At 35.0% G+C, this 16,191-nt stretch overlaps 2 protein-coding genes across 2 annotated transcripts; one reads left to right on the forward strand and one right to left on the reverse strand.

The window, feature by feature from the left end:
* The first annotated feature begins 7,503 nt into the window (after window positions 1-7,503).
* On the forward strand, window positions 7,504-9,090 carry LOC144998086 (2-oxoglutarate-dependent dioxygenase 11-like). Its single transcript, XM_078957909.1, has 4 exons — window positions 7,504-7,851; window positions 7,995-8,242; window positions 8,317-8,647; window positions 8,794-9,090. The coding sequence occupies exons 1-4, from the start codon at window positions 7,600-7,602 to the stop codon at window positions 9,028-9,030; spliced, it is 1,068 nt and encodes a 355-aa protein (XP_078814035.1). The 5' UTR covers window positions 7,504-7,599; the 3' UTR covers window positions 9,031-9,090.
* Window positions 9,091-9,163: 73 nt separating this feature from the next.
* LOC144998085 (pyrophosphate-energized vacuolar membrane proton pump-like) lies at window positions 9,164-14,415 on the reverse strand. The gene is made up of 6 exons (XM_078957908.1): window positions 14,015-14,415; window positions 12,237-12,811; window positions 10,826-11,205; window positions 10,648-10,734; window positions 9,743-10,544; window positions 9,164-9,658 (listed from the first exon to the last, which is right to left on the reverse strand). Exons 1-6 carry the CDS (start codon window positions 14,256-14,258, stop codon window positions 9,449-9,451), a joined length of 2,298 nt encoding a protein of 765 aa, XP_078814034.1. The 5' UTR covers window positions 14,259-14,415; the 3' UTR covers window positions 9,164-9,448.
* Between the last annotated feature and the right edge of the window lie 1,776 nt (window positions 14,416-16,191).

A 16,191-nucleotide genomic window follows, 5' to 3' on the forward strand; every position in this document is an offset into this window, starting at 1 on the left:
CAGCCTATGGTATTCCTAGGTAAAGACCATGTGGGGTAGCCCATGGCACAATGGTGTAATACATGGGGGGAGCCCACAAAATCCTTAAATGTTTATTTGTGTTATGTGTAGATATTTATGTGATATATGATATGTGTTATGCTAGTTGTCTTTGTGATACTTGCATGGAAGACCCCGAGGGGAGCTCGTGGCAATTGGATATAAGACCATGTGGGGTAGCCCATAGCATTCCCAGGTTAAGACCATATGGGGTAGCCCATGACACAATGATGTAAGACCCTTGGGGAGCCCACGACATCCTTACAGGTTTTGGTATGCATGGCTTATCTGCTATATGTAGCTTCTATAGCTAGCAGGAAATGTGATACAGGTAGCTTTTATAGCTAACATGATATGTGATATGTGGATTGTGTGTATGGTATGCTCTGGGAAATTCACTAAGCTTCGTGCTTAAATGTTGTGTTTATGGTTTTAGGTATCATCGTTTTGGAAAGGAAGGGTCGGATTGATCGTAGCACACACACCTACGATTTCCGTAATGAATGATTTTGAGATAAACTCTGATAAATGATTTACTTGACTATGATTTGAAATGTTTGAATTAAATGGTATTAACGTTTTAGTTATATTAAAAACGAAATTTTTACCCTTGATGTATGGGTCGTTACACTAGATAGATCTAACAATATCATCATCAAGATTCAAGTGTTATACCTCTAGAAGAAAGATCAAGGTGAACAAAGTTTGGATCTACAAGCTCCATTGCAACCAACACTTCTTCCATGAGTTCCTTCTTCTCCATAGTGCACCAAAAACACTCCAAAGCACTTAAAACCACCTTATTTTTGCTCACAATGATCAATATAGGATTAGGGTTTCAAGAGAGGGTGTTGGAGAGGTGGAGGTTGAGAATGGAATAGGTTAGGGGAAGTTAAGGAGCTTAAATAGGGCTCAAACCACGAAAATAGAGTTTAGGCACTAATCGTGTTCGCCCTGCGTACTCAATTTACGCCCAGCGTACTAGGGATGCCCTAGTACGCCCATCGTACATGTTGAGTACACCTAGCATACTAGGGATGCCTTAGTATGCCCCGTGTACTCCCCGTACGCCCCACTTACGCAGCAGACTCAAAAATCATCTAACTTCAAACGGTTGTAACTTATTCGTTTCAACACCGATTTCGACGATCTTTATATCCATGGAAAGGTAATGAGAATCTCTACAACCCAATAAACCCTAATTTGCCTTAAAACTTTCTGAACATAAATCCAAAATTCATAAAAGGCTTGAACTATCACTTTACAGTTATATCATTGGGCTCCAAAGCACCAACCGAACTCTCAGATCATCTAATCTACATTACCCACATCCAAAGGGGTCTAAATCATTCTTTCCCCCAAGGCCCGAAGCCTTATGATAACTGGTCTTCGAGTCAAGGCTCCGAATTACGAAACGATTCGAAACAGAATATTACAAAAAATAAAATTTTGGATTGAAATTTGGGACTGTTACAAAAATTATAGCCAAAAGAAACTTAAATGAATAAAGTAAGTGCAAAATGCATAAATTGAAACTTGAAATTTAAATATAGACTAAATAAATCATGTGAAGACGATCAATGTCATAATTAACTACGTAAATTGAGTATAGAAGCTAACCTATGATTGGAATTTTGCAATATCCATGAGAACTGAGAGATTTTGCAACTATATTATTTTGATGGAAAAAAATATTTTACAGATTGCGAAAAATAAATGTTCGAAAGTGTTTTCCTGATCCAAAATGTGGGTTAGCGTGGAGGTGTGAAGCCGATTGAACCGGTGATGGTTCATGGTGGTTTAAGTTACTATCAAGATGGTGGTGGCAGGGGAAGACGATGAAACTAGTGACACTATTGTGGAGATGTTGGTTGGTGCCATAATGTGAATTATGACAAAAAAAAAAAAAAAAAAAAAAACCCTAAAAAATAAGAGAATCTTGTTTGAGGGGTGAGGATGGTATGGTAAATTAAAGAAAACAACCGCATGAGAAGATATTGTGTATTGAGATTCTTCTGATTTGTAGGTTTAATATAAATTTAATTAATTACTTAGATTACCTATATACTGTTATCCATATTTTTAAATAACTGGTCTAAATTTTGTTATACATTCTATATTCACATACTAATTAGCTATCTATATATAAAATATTGAAATACATGTAATTAATTTAGTCTTCGGAAAACTGGTTTTAAAACATTATTTATCATACTATCATTAAAAAACAAATTAATTTATTAATATAAAATTTACAAATATATCATCGAATGTATGTTAACTTATTAAAACTATAAAATTAGGGGTGTTCAAAACCTAATATCCGAAATTCCGTATATGGATTCGGATATTGGAAACGGAAATCCGAAATTTTCAATTTGTATAATTTGAAAATAATAAATAGTAATCTACAACCAGCTAAATACAAACTTAATGTACAATTTAACATAAAATAAAACTAATAATTCAATATCAAGTAGTCATTTAACATAGATATTTATAACATCCAAATGAATGATTGTTGATTTTTACTTTATTTCATCTGTGGCATAAACATTTTAATACATTCAAACTTTAATTCAAGCAGTTCATAGTTCATTCCAAGTTGTCTAGTAGCATCACGCAAGTAATAACATGTTTTGAAAGCTTTTAATGTGTTTGCATTAGTTTTTGGTAATAATAAATAGAGAAATTAAATATTTTCCTACTTTTATTCCGACAAATCCTCCTACCAAATTAAATCAAGACATGTGTCATATTAGTATACTAAAATTTCATTAAATGAATATTAAATGTTACACATATCACTATTTAATTTGATAGAATGATTTATAGGAAGAAAAAGTAGAAGGATATTTAATTTCTCAAATAGAGAACTATAAACCATTTAAAAGAATAAAGCTAGGAAAGATTGGAGTTGAATGAATTCTCTTACATTTAAAATCAAACCAATTTGACAATATAGAAGTCATCCAATGATCAACTGAATTTCAAGATTTTTAATCTTGAGTTTATTTACAAAACAAAACTACATTGTAAAAATATTTAATAGTTAAATACATTTTGGATATGGGATATCTGAAATATCCGAATATTCTAGAAAAATCAATATCTGTATCCGAATCCGAATATCTGGATATTTGAAATGCCGGATAATTTCGCATCATATTTCCAGAATAAATATAAGATATTGAATATTTTTGAACACCCTTATATACAATTACAAATGAGTGTGTATCTGTGGTTTCACCACGGGTCAAATTTTTATCTGATTTAATATTCGATATATTTGTTCAGTATGACAGGGGCGGACGCAGGAATTGCCAAAAAAAAAAAATCCGGTCAAACGTAATATAAAACCAAAAAATAATTCATTACATCTAAATACAAAAAAGCGATCCATTACATAAAAAGTTGAAAACATAACAACAATCTATGACAAATTAGATTTGTAATCTTCGTGCACACATCTTTTGAAACGTTTCATTACTTTTTCATTCGTAACTTTTACAGGTACTTCGGTCTCAACATTGCAAAACAATGCGTCGTTCAAAAAGTCATCGCCAATTTTGTTGTGCAAATCGGTTTTCAAAAGCTTCATTTTCTAAAAACATCTTTCAATATTTGTGGTTGCTACATGTAAAATTAAAGCCGACTTTAAAAGCTTATAAATCAAAAGATAAGATCGATGTTTCCCCGTACTAATCATCAAACGAGAAAGCTTAGAACTGCTTTTCAAAGTAGTAAAGCGTTCATCTTTGATGAAAGAGAGAGAGAGAGAGAGAGAGAGAGAGAGAGAGAGAGAGAGAGAGAAATATATATCAAGTTGTCCCTAAAGATCTATCAAATCTGAATCAACAAAGTCATACTTGTATAACTTTGATTTGTCAAATTGTGCAAATGAATCACATAGGCTCAAAGCACTCATGTATACTAGTAATTGGGTGCTTGTTTCACTAAATCGATCCCGATATTCTGTAATTTGTTTATCCACCAACGTGTTGAAGATTTCAACCTCAAAATAATATCTTTTAGTCTTTGTTGTCGTACGATTTCTAGCACCAACATAAAAATCATTCATTTCCAAAGTAGCAATATTGTGTGTTTGACAAAAAGATGATATCTTTGATAAAATGCTAGCAAACTCTGTGTTTCTTAAAGATTGCAATGTCACCATTGTCCTCTAACCATTAAAGCCGCTTCTAAAATGTCTAGATCTTTTTTTGAAGTTGCTTTGACAATGTACTCGTGATGCGTAAAATGTCATACATCATATATATATATATATATATATATATATATATATATATATATATATATATATATATATATATATATATATATATATATATAAGTAAAGAGTAAATTACACAAATGGTCCCTATGGTTTGCGATAATTTGCACATTCGGTTCCTAACTTATTTTTTAACTCGGAAGGTCCCTACAGTTTGTTTTTGTTGCGCACTTGGTCCCTGTCTTACCTAAAAAGACTATTTTGTCTTTGATTTTTTAATTTATTTAAATAAGATGGGTAGGTAATATAATGTAAGGTGGGGTGGATGTAGGGTTGGGGTGTGTTTATTTAAATAAATTTAAAAATCAAGGGAAAAATAGTCTTTTTAGATAAGACATGGACCAAGCGCACAACAAAAACAAACTGTAAGGACCTTTCGAGTTAAAAAATAAGTTACGGACCAAACGTGCAAATTACCCCAAACATAGGGACCATTCGGGTAATTTACTCATAAGTAAAACATGAACTCATAAGATTTAAAATATGCTAAGATTTCGGACGCTTGTTGATGGTTTGCCAACGAACTCATAGAATTAAAATTATTTGGTAATCAAGAAAGTAGAAACGCAGCCTTGTCCTTTACTCCTTCAGCTTTGTCGATGGCTCGATGTAGATGTATTGGGGAAGAAAAATGACAGAATAGTCGAACAATAGGTAGAAAGGAAAATAAGCTTGCCTCGGGTGTTTTTTTTTTCTTTCTTCTAGCCGAAAATTTATAAGCAATTAGGATCGGATTATTTTATCCAATTCATTTTTTTATTTAGGGCTTTGAGCTATAAATACAATCAATAGACAATATTATATTAAAACATTGAGCTCCTATATGGCTAATTATAAATTGTAAACTTGTAATTTTTTTTATTTTTTTTGGCTTTGTAATTCCTGATAGAGCGATACATTTTTTACATAGTTGCACAAAAAAAATTAATAATTGCACGATTTTTTTTTCCCGTAGTGGCACAACAGGTAAAAAAATTTTTAAAAAATCCGAAAATTTTCCACTACGTATGCAAAAGCTAGGTGTTGTCGATGCTACACCGGACACCTAGCCAGGACCGCCCCTAAGTATGGAGTGAATGCATTTGTAACTATTATTTGAGACTAAAGCTGACTGTTACTCAAAATAAAATAGAAAACAACTAAAAAGCATTATTCATAAGTACAATGTAAATTAATATAAAACCATATACATAATTACTCATCATATTTATGATTGTTTAATTTTTAATATCATTGCAATGGAAGGTCTTAACGTAACGTAGCTCTCAAAGCGGCGATTGAAAAATGAAATTTCAAAGGAATTAAAATCCTTGAAAATGGACCATTGATCTCTCATTTATTCTACGTTGATGATGTGTTGTACGTCGAAGAGTGGTCCCGATCCAATCTTAAAATCCTAGCTCGTATCTTACGATGTTTTCACGCATCTTCAAGGCTCAAAGTCAATTTCTTCAAATCCAAAGTCTTTGGTATTGGGGCTTCGAATGTTGAAACCTCAAATTGGGCCAACATCCTTGGATGCGAAGCTGGCTCCCTACCGTTCACTTACCTCGGGGTCCCGGTTGGGGCTAATATGAACTTTGTAAAAAAATTGGAAACCAATTATCGATAAGTTTCATTCTAAGCTCTCGTCATGGAAATCAAAAACTTTGTCATTCGGGGGGAGATTAACACTAATCAAATATGTCATGGCCAATCTTCCCACATACTACCTTTCAATATTCAAATCCCCAATAATAGTGGTTGATGCACTTGAAAAAAAAAACATTGGAAATTCCTTTGGGGGAGAGGGGGGGGGGGGGGGGGACAAAAAGGAAAAACAATATTCACCGGGTATCATGGGAAAAAGTAACAACACCAGAGGAAAAAGTGGATTAGGTGTAGGATCAATACATGCAACTTAACGTTGGGCTCATCGTCAAATGGTGGTGGCGTTTGAAAAATGAACCCACATCACTTTGGAGTTAGGTTATAACAGGTATTTGATGTCTTTCTAATAAACCCTATGATTAGCTCTCAAAGAAAACTATTACTAGGGTGTGGAAAAATATCATAGGGACTATGAAAGATATTTAGGGAGCTGGACTTAATCTTAATGACATTTTCAGACAGGAGATAAAAATATCATGTTCTGGTAGGACACTTGGATGAATAATGAGAAACTAAAAACGAAATATCCTTCACTTTATAATTTAGAATTACGTAAATCATGCTCTGTTGCCACTCGTATCATAAATACTAGTAACTTTTGGGAATGAAAATCTTGTCCATTAGTTGCAGGATTATCCACAGAATTTGACATGTTAAAAAAGAAGATTGCTTTGTGTCAACTACAACCTACTCATGACAAATAAACATGCTTGCTAATGCCAGAAGGAAGTTTCACAGTGGAAGCAATCAGAAGGAGACTAGACAAAGCTGCATAACACTCTTCCAATCTTCCATTGATCAGTTGGAGCAAGGTTATCCCAATAAAGGTGCTTTACTTTGTTTGGAGGGTTGTACAAGGATGCATTCCATCTGCTACTGCTTTACAATCATGTGACATGAATATCGACTCGACACTATGTGAAACTTGTATTAGTGAAGTTGAGTGTGCTGATCATATTCTTATAAGATGCTCATATGCAAGACTTATAATGAACAAGATCTCTAAATGGTGTGGATTAAACAAAGATGAATTCAATGACGTTGGTGAACTACATTTTGCAGCCTCAAGGGGTAGATGCCCTAAAAAAAGGCATTAAACTGCTATGTATTTGTTATAGTCTGTCATGTAATTTTTGGAGGACCAAGACTGACATATTATTTCGATGAGTATCTATTACAATTTATAGAGGCACTGAAAACATCAATGCGTTGGCATATTTATGGCTCAAATGCAGGGACAATGGTCGCGTTGGTAATTGGATAGATTGGAATTACTCCCCCTTTTCCTCATGTAATGCTCTTCTTTGCTATTGTCTAGTCACTTGCTAAGCGTTGGGCCTTTTTAATATATTTTACTGTTTCTAAAAAAAAATATTTTTTTTTTCTAAAAAGTAACATATATATTTCAAAATAGTAATAAATTCAATCAGAAAACAAACCACCGTTTTAATGTTTTTGTTTTGTGTCATCATTATTAATAATCGAATGCAAACAACAGCTATAAATACATAATTATAACTTGGCCGGGCACATAAAAATTAAAATAGTCTTTTCATCCTTGGAACCTCCCCCATTTCCTTCTTCATTTCTCACTGCTTCCGACTTCCGATTCAGCCATGGCTTCCACAGACTCACTCCCTGTGAAAACCGCACAGCAGATGGCCATCGACGGCGACCAACCACCTCCCAACTACATCTTCAACGCCACCACCAATTACTCCAAATTTGGACCTTTGGAAACCTCCCCCCCTTTTGCTCCGGTGCCGATCATTGATATCAGCTGCTTCTTCTCGTCTGCCAAACAAGATGATCAACAAACCGAACTTGCTAAACTCAGATCAGCACTCTCTACCTGGGGTTGTTTTCAGGTCTGCTTTCTTTCCTTTATTCAAAATACGTAATGTTTGCTAATTTTACTGATCTTGACAATAACAGGAGAATTAATGGTGGTAGAAATTATTGTGGTTTCTTCAAATTAATGAAATTAAGTAGCTTTTATGTACTGTATCAGGCTGTGAATCATGGTCTTTCAGATTCATATCTAGACAATGTTCGTCAAGTGATCAAAAAGTTCTTCGAGCTTCCATTAGAGGAGAAAACAAAATACTTCAGAGAAACTGGTTCTGTTGAAGGCTATGGAAACGACATGACCTACTCGAAAAATCAAGCTCAAGATTGGTGTGATCGTCTTTTCCTTCGGATTCTTCCGGAAGACGAAAGAAAACTCCGCTTCTGGCCTCAAAACCCATCAAATCTTAGGTACATTACATTTCATTTCATCAGGACGCATTAATTACTTGTACTCTTGTCATTACGAGTTGTACGTTATGCAGGGAAACCATCGATGAGTATACCAAGAAGATCAAGTTTATATCTATGGTTATATTTGAAGCCATGGCAAAGTCGTTGGATTTGGAGGAGAACAGTTTTTCCAAGTTTTTTATGGAAGAAAGGGATGTTCTTCAAGGGAGGTTTATTTTGTACCCACCATGTCCGATGCCTGATAAAGTTTTTGGTCTGAAAGCTCATTCAGATAGATCAGGGATTACTCTTTTGTTGCAAGATCCAGGAGTTGAAGGGCTTCAAGTGTTGAATGATGGTAAATGGTACATGGTTCCTGTTATCCGTGATGCCATTTTTGTTAATCTTGGTGACCAAATGCAGGTAAAAGAGTTGCCAATAATTTAAACTCGTTTAGAATTACCATTAAATGGTTATGTGACTTATGTCTAGCTCTAGCTGACTTTAGATTTTAATAGTTTACAATGTTTAAGTGGTTAAATAAATGCTTTGTTGGTTTGGTTTTGTAGATAATGAGTAATGGGATTTTCAAGAGCCCAGTTCATAGGGTGGTGACAAACAAGGAGAAGGAACGAATATCAGTGGCCATGTTTACAGAACCCGAGCCAAACAAAGAGATTAGTCCCGTGGATGTTTTGGTTGATGAGAAGAGACCAAGGGTGTACAAAACCGTGAAAAACTATGCAGTATTTAACCATGAATGCTTTCAGAAAGGCATTGTTGCTCTTGATGCTGTGAAACTCTGATTGTTGTAGATGGAGTTTAAGGTCTATTTAGTAGTACTAAATAAAGCTCTCATTAAAGTACCTTTCATATTATGTGTTTGAAACTTTGCTAATAGAATTACTACTCAATTTGAAGGAAGGAGCATAGTAACCATATTCAAACTCATCATGAGATCGACTACTTATCATCATTATCATCATCAATCATGTCACAGTAGCAGCAATACATCATCGAATCCCAAATGGAAAATTTGCTAAGTGCCGAAACAAAACATCAAAAATAGACACATGACAAGTTTTAAAGATGCTAAACGACTCCAAAAATAAACAAACACTTGAAGTAATATAACTAAATAAACAGATGACACGACACAACACGATAGGCCTACTCAAAAGGCTAATAGTAAGACAAGAGGGGGAGGAATTATAATTCGTATCCTTACTCAAAGATCTTGAAGAGAAGTCCTCCATGGGTGGCGAAGAATGGAGCAAACACAAGAGACTCAACAGCCATGAGCTTGATGAGGATGTTTAGTGATGGTCCTGACGTGTCCTTTAAAGGATCCCCAACAGTGTCTCCAATCACAGCTGCCTTGTGTGCGTCAGACCCTTTTGGTCCAAGTGACTTTGCATGGTCAGAAACACCCGCCTAACATTAAACAAATTAACACATTATATTTTAACAGATCTACCAAACTATAGCAAATGAAAAATGTATTTGTATTTGTCATACCTCGATATATTTCTTAGCATTGTCCCAAGCACCACCAGTGTTGGATGCAGAGATAGCAATCTGTACACCAGAAACAAGAGATCCAGCAAGAACACCAGAAAGCGTCTCAACACCAAACAAAATCCCAACAATAAGAGGAGTCAACATAACAAGAGCACCAGGTGGGATCATCTCCTTAATAGAAGCATCAGTAGAAATCTTAACACACGTGGCATAATCAGGCTTAGCAGTTCCCTCCATCAACCCAGGAATCTCATTAAACTGTCTCCTAACTTCCTCCACCATCTTAAGCGCAGCCTTCCCGACACTCTTCATAGTCATAGCCGAGAACCAATACGGAAGCATCGCGCCCACGATCAAACCGATAAAAACCTTGGGAGTCAAAACGTCAACGGTTGTGATCTCGGCGCGGCTGACGAACGCGCCGAATAGCGCGAGGGAGACTAACGCGGCGGATCCGATTGCGAACCCCTTTCCGATGGCGGCGGTGGTGTTTCCGGCGGCGTCGAGGGCGTCGGTGCGTTCGCGGATGCGGTGGCTCATTCCAGCCATTTCGGCGATTCCGCCTGCGTTGTCGGAGATGGGACCGTACGCGTCGATTGCGAGACCGGTGGCGATGGTGCTAAGCATTCCGAGGGCGGCGACTGCGACTCCATACATGGCGGCGAAGGTGAAGCTCACGAAGATGCTGACGGCGATTGCGAAGATCGGGATGATCACGGATTTGTAGCCGAGGGCGAGGCCGAAGATCACGTTTGTGGCAGCTCCGGTACGGCAGGAATCGGCGACGTCTTGCACGGGGCTGAATGGAAACAAGAAAGTTAATCGCAAAGTCGGAATGGAATGGGTAATTACATTCCAATGTTCCATTGTTCCATGATCATGTTTGGATAAAAATAAAGTACCTGTAAGCATTGCTAGTGTAGTACTCGGTTACGAATCCAATAATAAGACCAGCCCATAAACCAACACAGACACACAAGAACAATTGCCTGCATCAAATAACAAAAAATGTAAACTTTCGCAAAGAATTAAAAAAAATTAGTTTTTTGTAATAAAGAAGTAAAAAGATGAAATGTGTACCAGTTCTTGACGACTTTTTGTGTTCCAAAATTGAAGATGGTGAAGCTAGAAGGGAGAGCAACCCAACTAACAAGTGCAACACCAATGGTCATAAGAATAGTTGAAATGATGAGTTGGTTTTTCAAAGTAGGTTCGATTTGCTTCACGGTTTTGACTTCAAAGAAATCGGTTGCAAACAAGGTGGTGATTAAGCATACAAGAATGCCTACAGAGCTCACAATCAGAGGGTACATCATTGCAGTGAACTCATGGTTAATTCCAAATGAGGAAATGGAAGCAACAACAAGGGCTGCACATGAAGACTCTGCATATGACCCAAAAAGATCAGATCCCATTCCAGCTATGTCTCCAACATTGTCACCCACATTGTCAGCAATAACCTGCAACAAATTACCAGAATACCCCTTAAGTTCACCACACAAAAACGTAAAAAAAGGTAAACATTACCCTTGACAATTTCTGTGAAAAACTTGTTTCATTTTGAAGTAATGTTATAAAATTTGTATTTTTTTTCTATGAAGGGCAATTTGGTCATTTTATCATCTTTGTTCAGTATACTTCTAGTCTAATACAGTGACAATTTCTGTGAAAAACTTTGTTCATTTTGAAGTGATGTTAAAAAACTTGGTACTTTTTTCCTATGAAGGGCATTTTGGTCATTTTACCATCTCTGTTCAGTATACTTCTAGTCTAACTAAACACTACATTAACAATTTCTGTGAAAAACTTTGTTCATTTTGAAGTAATGTTAAAAAACTTGTATTTTTTTCTATGAAGGGCATTTTGGTCATTTTACCATCTCTGTTCAGTATACTTCTAGTCTAACTAAACACTACATTAACAATTTCTGTGAAAAACTTTGTTCATTTTCATTTTGAAGTGATGTTAAAAAACTTGTACTTTTTTTCTATGAAGGGCATTTTGGTCATTTTACCATCTCTGTTCAGTATACTTCTAGTCTAACTAAACACTACATTAACAATTTCTGTGAAAAACTTTGTTCATTTTGAAGTAATGTTAAAAAACTTGTATTTTTTTTCTATGAAGGGCATTTTGGTCATTTTACCAATTTTGGTCATTTTACCATCTTTGGTCAGTATACTTCTAGTCTAACTAAACACTACATTGACAATTTCTGTGAAAAACTTTGTTCATGTCATAGTAATGTTAAAAATTTTGTATTTTTTTCTATGAAGGGCAATTTGGTCATTTATCATCTTTGTTCATGATGAGGGTGCAATGACTTTCTCATAAGAGATCGAGAGCGCCACTTTTTTGATGGGACAAAAGATTGCAACTTTTGTCTGATTAACATCAGTGTCAGTCCAATGCACACCAAACACAGTACAATCTGTACAATTACAGTATCACCAAACCTCATAAAAGTAGATTAAGAAAATAAAGATTTTACCGCTGGATTTCTAGGGTCATCTTCGGGAATATTTCTTTCAACCTTTCCAACAAGATCAGCTCCAACATCAGCAGCTTTTGTATAAATACCACCACCAACTCTACCAAAAAGAGCCATGGAAGAACCACCAAGTCCATAACCAGTAATCGACTCAAAAAGACCTTCCCAATCATCACCATAATAAATCTTGAAAAGATTAATGGTGATATACAACACAAGAAGACCATTTGCAGCAAGAAGGAACCCCATAACTGCTCCAGATCTGAATGCAACAATGAAAGCCTTCCCAACACCCTTTCTAGCCTCAAGGGTAGTTCTGGCATTTGCATATGTGGCAATTTTCATTCCAAGAAACCCAGAAATCACTGAAGTCACAGCTCCAAGAATGAAGGAGACAGTGCTGAAGACAGCTGTCATTAGAGCAGGTTTGCACATTTTGGTGGTGTCATATGTGCATACTTTGCTACTTGTGCTGAAACTCTCAACAGATCCCAGAAATACAAAGATTAGAACAGCAAAAATCACCATGAAAATACCAACATATTGGTATTCAGTCATTAGAAAGGAGGTTGCTCCTGCAATATCAAAAGAAAAATTAAGTAGAAAGTTGAAACAATCAAAATAAACTAAAAATGTAGAAACTCAAACTTGAAGGACTACAAATGCAATAAATGAAACTTTAACACTAAATTTGGTGTAGGATATGATGTTGGGTTGGAATAAATTTAATTAGCATGTAATTATTGAAACACAGTAAAATTTGTTATTGTCTTATTGATAAAAGAGAGGTTAAAGTTAATGTAAATGATAATTCGTAACAACAAGAATATGTATCATAGCTGAGAAAAAAACAATGCAGTTATTAATATATTCGATTTTAACATTGTGTGAATTTTTAACTTTATATGAGCTGGTCATGTCAGTAAAAGACAATGGAATGGCAACTGTTTTGTTTTCTTTATAAAAATTACATACATTTTTGGGTATATCTTGTTTTATTCTATAAGTACAAATGAAGAATAAAGATGTGGTTCAGGCTCCTGATAAACCATTTTCTGTTTTAAAAATCAACTAGATCTAAAAACAACATCAGATGCAATCCCATTTGAATCACAAAGATGGCTTAAATTTAAAGATCCCACGAATCGTTGTAATTCAGATAAGAATATGCCACCGACAACCAACAATATCCCACCGACTGTGGAGAAATCACATTTCTCAAGATTTATACGATGTTGAAAGTTGCAGAAGATCAAAGAAATGAAATTAATATCAAATTGGTTGTAATATTTTTTTAATATTGGAAATTTAAGTATGAAAACTTGCATCTAACACTACATACACGTGTAAATAAAGAATCATATGTATCCCATCGATTCAACAACCACCGCTATAACAATAGTGAAATTTAATAATAGTATTTAAGTAATGGAAAAGCTAGATCTCGATATGGACCAAAAGTTCCCACCAAACAGCATCATTCTTCGAAGAAAATTCAACTATAGTTGCAATTATAAAATTAAGTAGACTAGGTAAGCTTCGAAATTGTAAATCAGAAATTAAAATATGAAACTTGAGAAATAGAAACACTTGAGCTCAAACAGCAATTCACGAACGACATAATAGAATAAGAAAAATAAAAGAAGGAAGAACGGATAGGAAGAGAATATTCCAAATACGCAATCAAAAATCATGACCACAAATTCTCAGATTTCAATTCTCAAAATATTTTTCAGCTAAAAATCATGTAACATTTACCAATTCAAACTAAATTTTACCTTCCGAAATAGCGGTCTGAATTTCAGCGCATTTCTGAACAACGGTGTGGTCGTTGATTCCTTCTTCTTCCTCAATCAACGCTTCCGTGTAGCCGTTCTTGTCGTCGGCGGAGGGTTTCTCCAGCGAGAGTTTGACTTGAGAGACTAGATACCATTGGAAGAGAGAGAAGATAATTCCGACAACTGCGCAGATTGGGATAATGATTTCAGTGCCGAGATCTGAGAGAATTGTGGACGTCCCCATGACTTTCGTGTCGGAGGACGGCAGCGATTGGCCAAAAAAACAAGATCAGAGAGAGAAATCGAAAGAATTGAAGGAGAAAGAGAGATTCGGCCTTTAAATCTCTCTCAGATTTTATGGGTGGCGAATGCCGCTTCGACCTCGAAATGATAAATAGTGAGGGGATTTGAAAGATGAGAGACCAGTGGGCGGGTGTAGAGTTGATGAGTTGATTTTACCAGAGCAATAATTGCTAAAGACAGAATTCTTTTGCATTGAAAACTTGTATTTTACTCATTTAAAGACACATGTTTTCTAGAGTTTAGTACTTTAAGCTCTACAAAACAGGCTGACGCTAGTTGTTGTAGTTGTGGTGCACCATAAAATAATTATTGTCTATTTTTAAATTATATTTATCTATTTCTTTAAATAAATACAAATTTTATTTTATGTTTTATATATTCTGATTTTTCGGATCTATAAAAAATATTTTTAGTGTAATCATTCCAAGCAAAATACGGACCATTGACATTAAGTAAACAATATTTTGATACTACTATCATTTTATAGGGAAAATGACTCTTGAGGTTAATTAATTTTTGCGTTTGTACTTATTTGGTTTTTTTTTTTTTTTTTGTATTCAATATATCATCAAACTTGTTATTTGTGTTCATCATAACCCTTTTGACCGACTTTTGACCTGTGATAGTCGGTCAAAGGGTTATGGTGAACACAAACAATAAGTTCGATGGTATATTGAGTACAAAAAAAAGGAAAGAGACCAAATGAGAACAAATGCAACAGTTGGTTACCCTCTTGATTCATTTTCCCTTTACTCATTTACAACAAATACCACGTCATCCCCTACTGATATTAATGACTTTATGAGATTCATTATTGCTTCTCTTCCAAACATAACCTACGAAAGGACATTATTCATACATGTACAACTTTGTAATGCACTTGAATATTTATTAGGGGAATCTTGACTAAGCAGACGCATTTCATGACTACATTTACATTTCCAATCAAATGATTTATCGTATCATAGATTTTAGACAAGTCTACAAACAAGTGGAATCACAAGTGCTGTGACTTTTTAGTTTACTTAGCTTTAAGATCGAACTCATGGGATAAGATACAACATCAATATGTACAATATTATGGTGATGTGTCTACAAAAGCATCATTATATTGTACATATTGATGTTGTATCTTATCCCATGAGTTCAATCTTAAAGCTAAGTAAAGTCAAAAATCACAGCACTTGTGATTCCACTCGTTTGTAGACTTGTCTAGAATCCATGATACGATAAATCATTTGATTGGAAATGTAAATGTAGTCATGAAATGCGCATGCTTAGTCAAGATTCCCCTAATAAATATTCAAGTGCATTACAAAGTTGTCATATATGAATAATGTCCTTTCGTGGGTTATGTTTTGAAGAGAAACGAGAATGAATCTCATAGTTATTAATATCAGTAGGAGATGATGTGGAATTTGCTGTAAATGAGTAACGGGAAAATGAATCAGGAGGGTAACCAACTGTTGCATTTGTTCTCATTTGGTCCATTTACTTTTTTTATACTCAATATATCATCGAACTTGTTGTTTGTGTTCACCATAACCCTTTGACCGACTATCACAGGTCAAAAGCCGGTCAAAAGGGTTATGGTGAACACAAACAACAAATTCGATAGTATATTGAATACAAAAAAAAAGGAAAGGGACCAAATGAGTACAAACGCAAAAGTTAATTACCCTCAAGAGTCATTTTCCCCATTTTATATTATTTAGTGTGGCAACACAAACATCATTTATATTGATTAACTTGTAGAAATGGTCCTAATGATTTAGCTTCATTTGATAGTTACTGATTCAAAAAGTGTTGACTGGAAAAGGTCTCTCTGAGTAATAAATTCTGACTAAATAAAAAACTATATTGTTTGATTGTAT

This window comes from Lactuca saligna, chromosome 5 (genome assembly GCF_052625555.1).
Source record: "Lactuca saligna cultivar CGN05327 chromosome 5, ASM5262555v1, whole genome shotgun sequence".
NCBI lineage: Eukaryota > Viridiplantae > Streptophyta > Magnoliopsida > Asterales > Asteraceae > Lactuca > Lactuca saligna.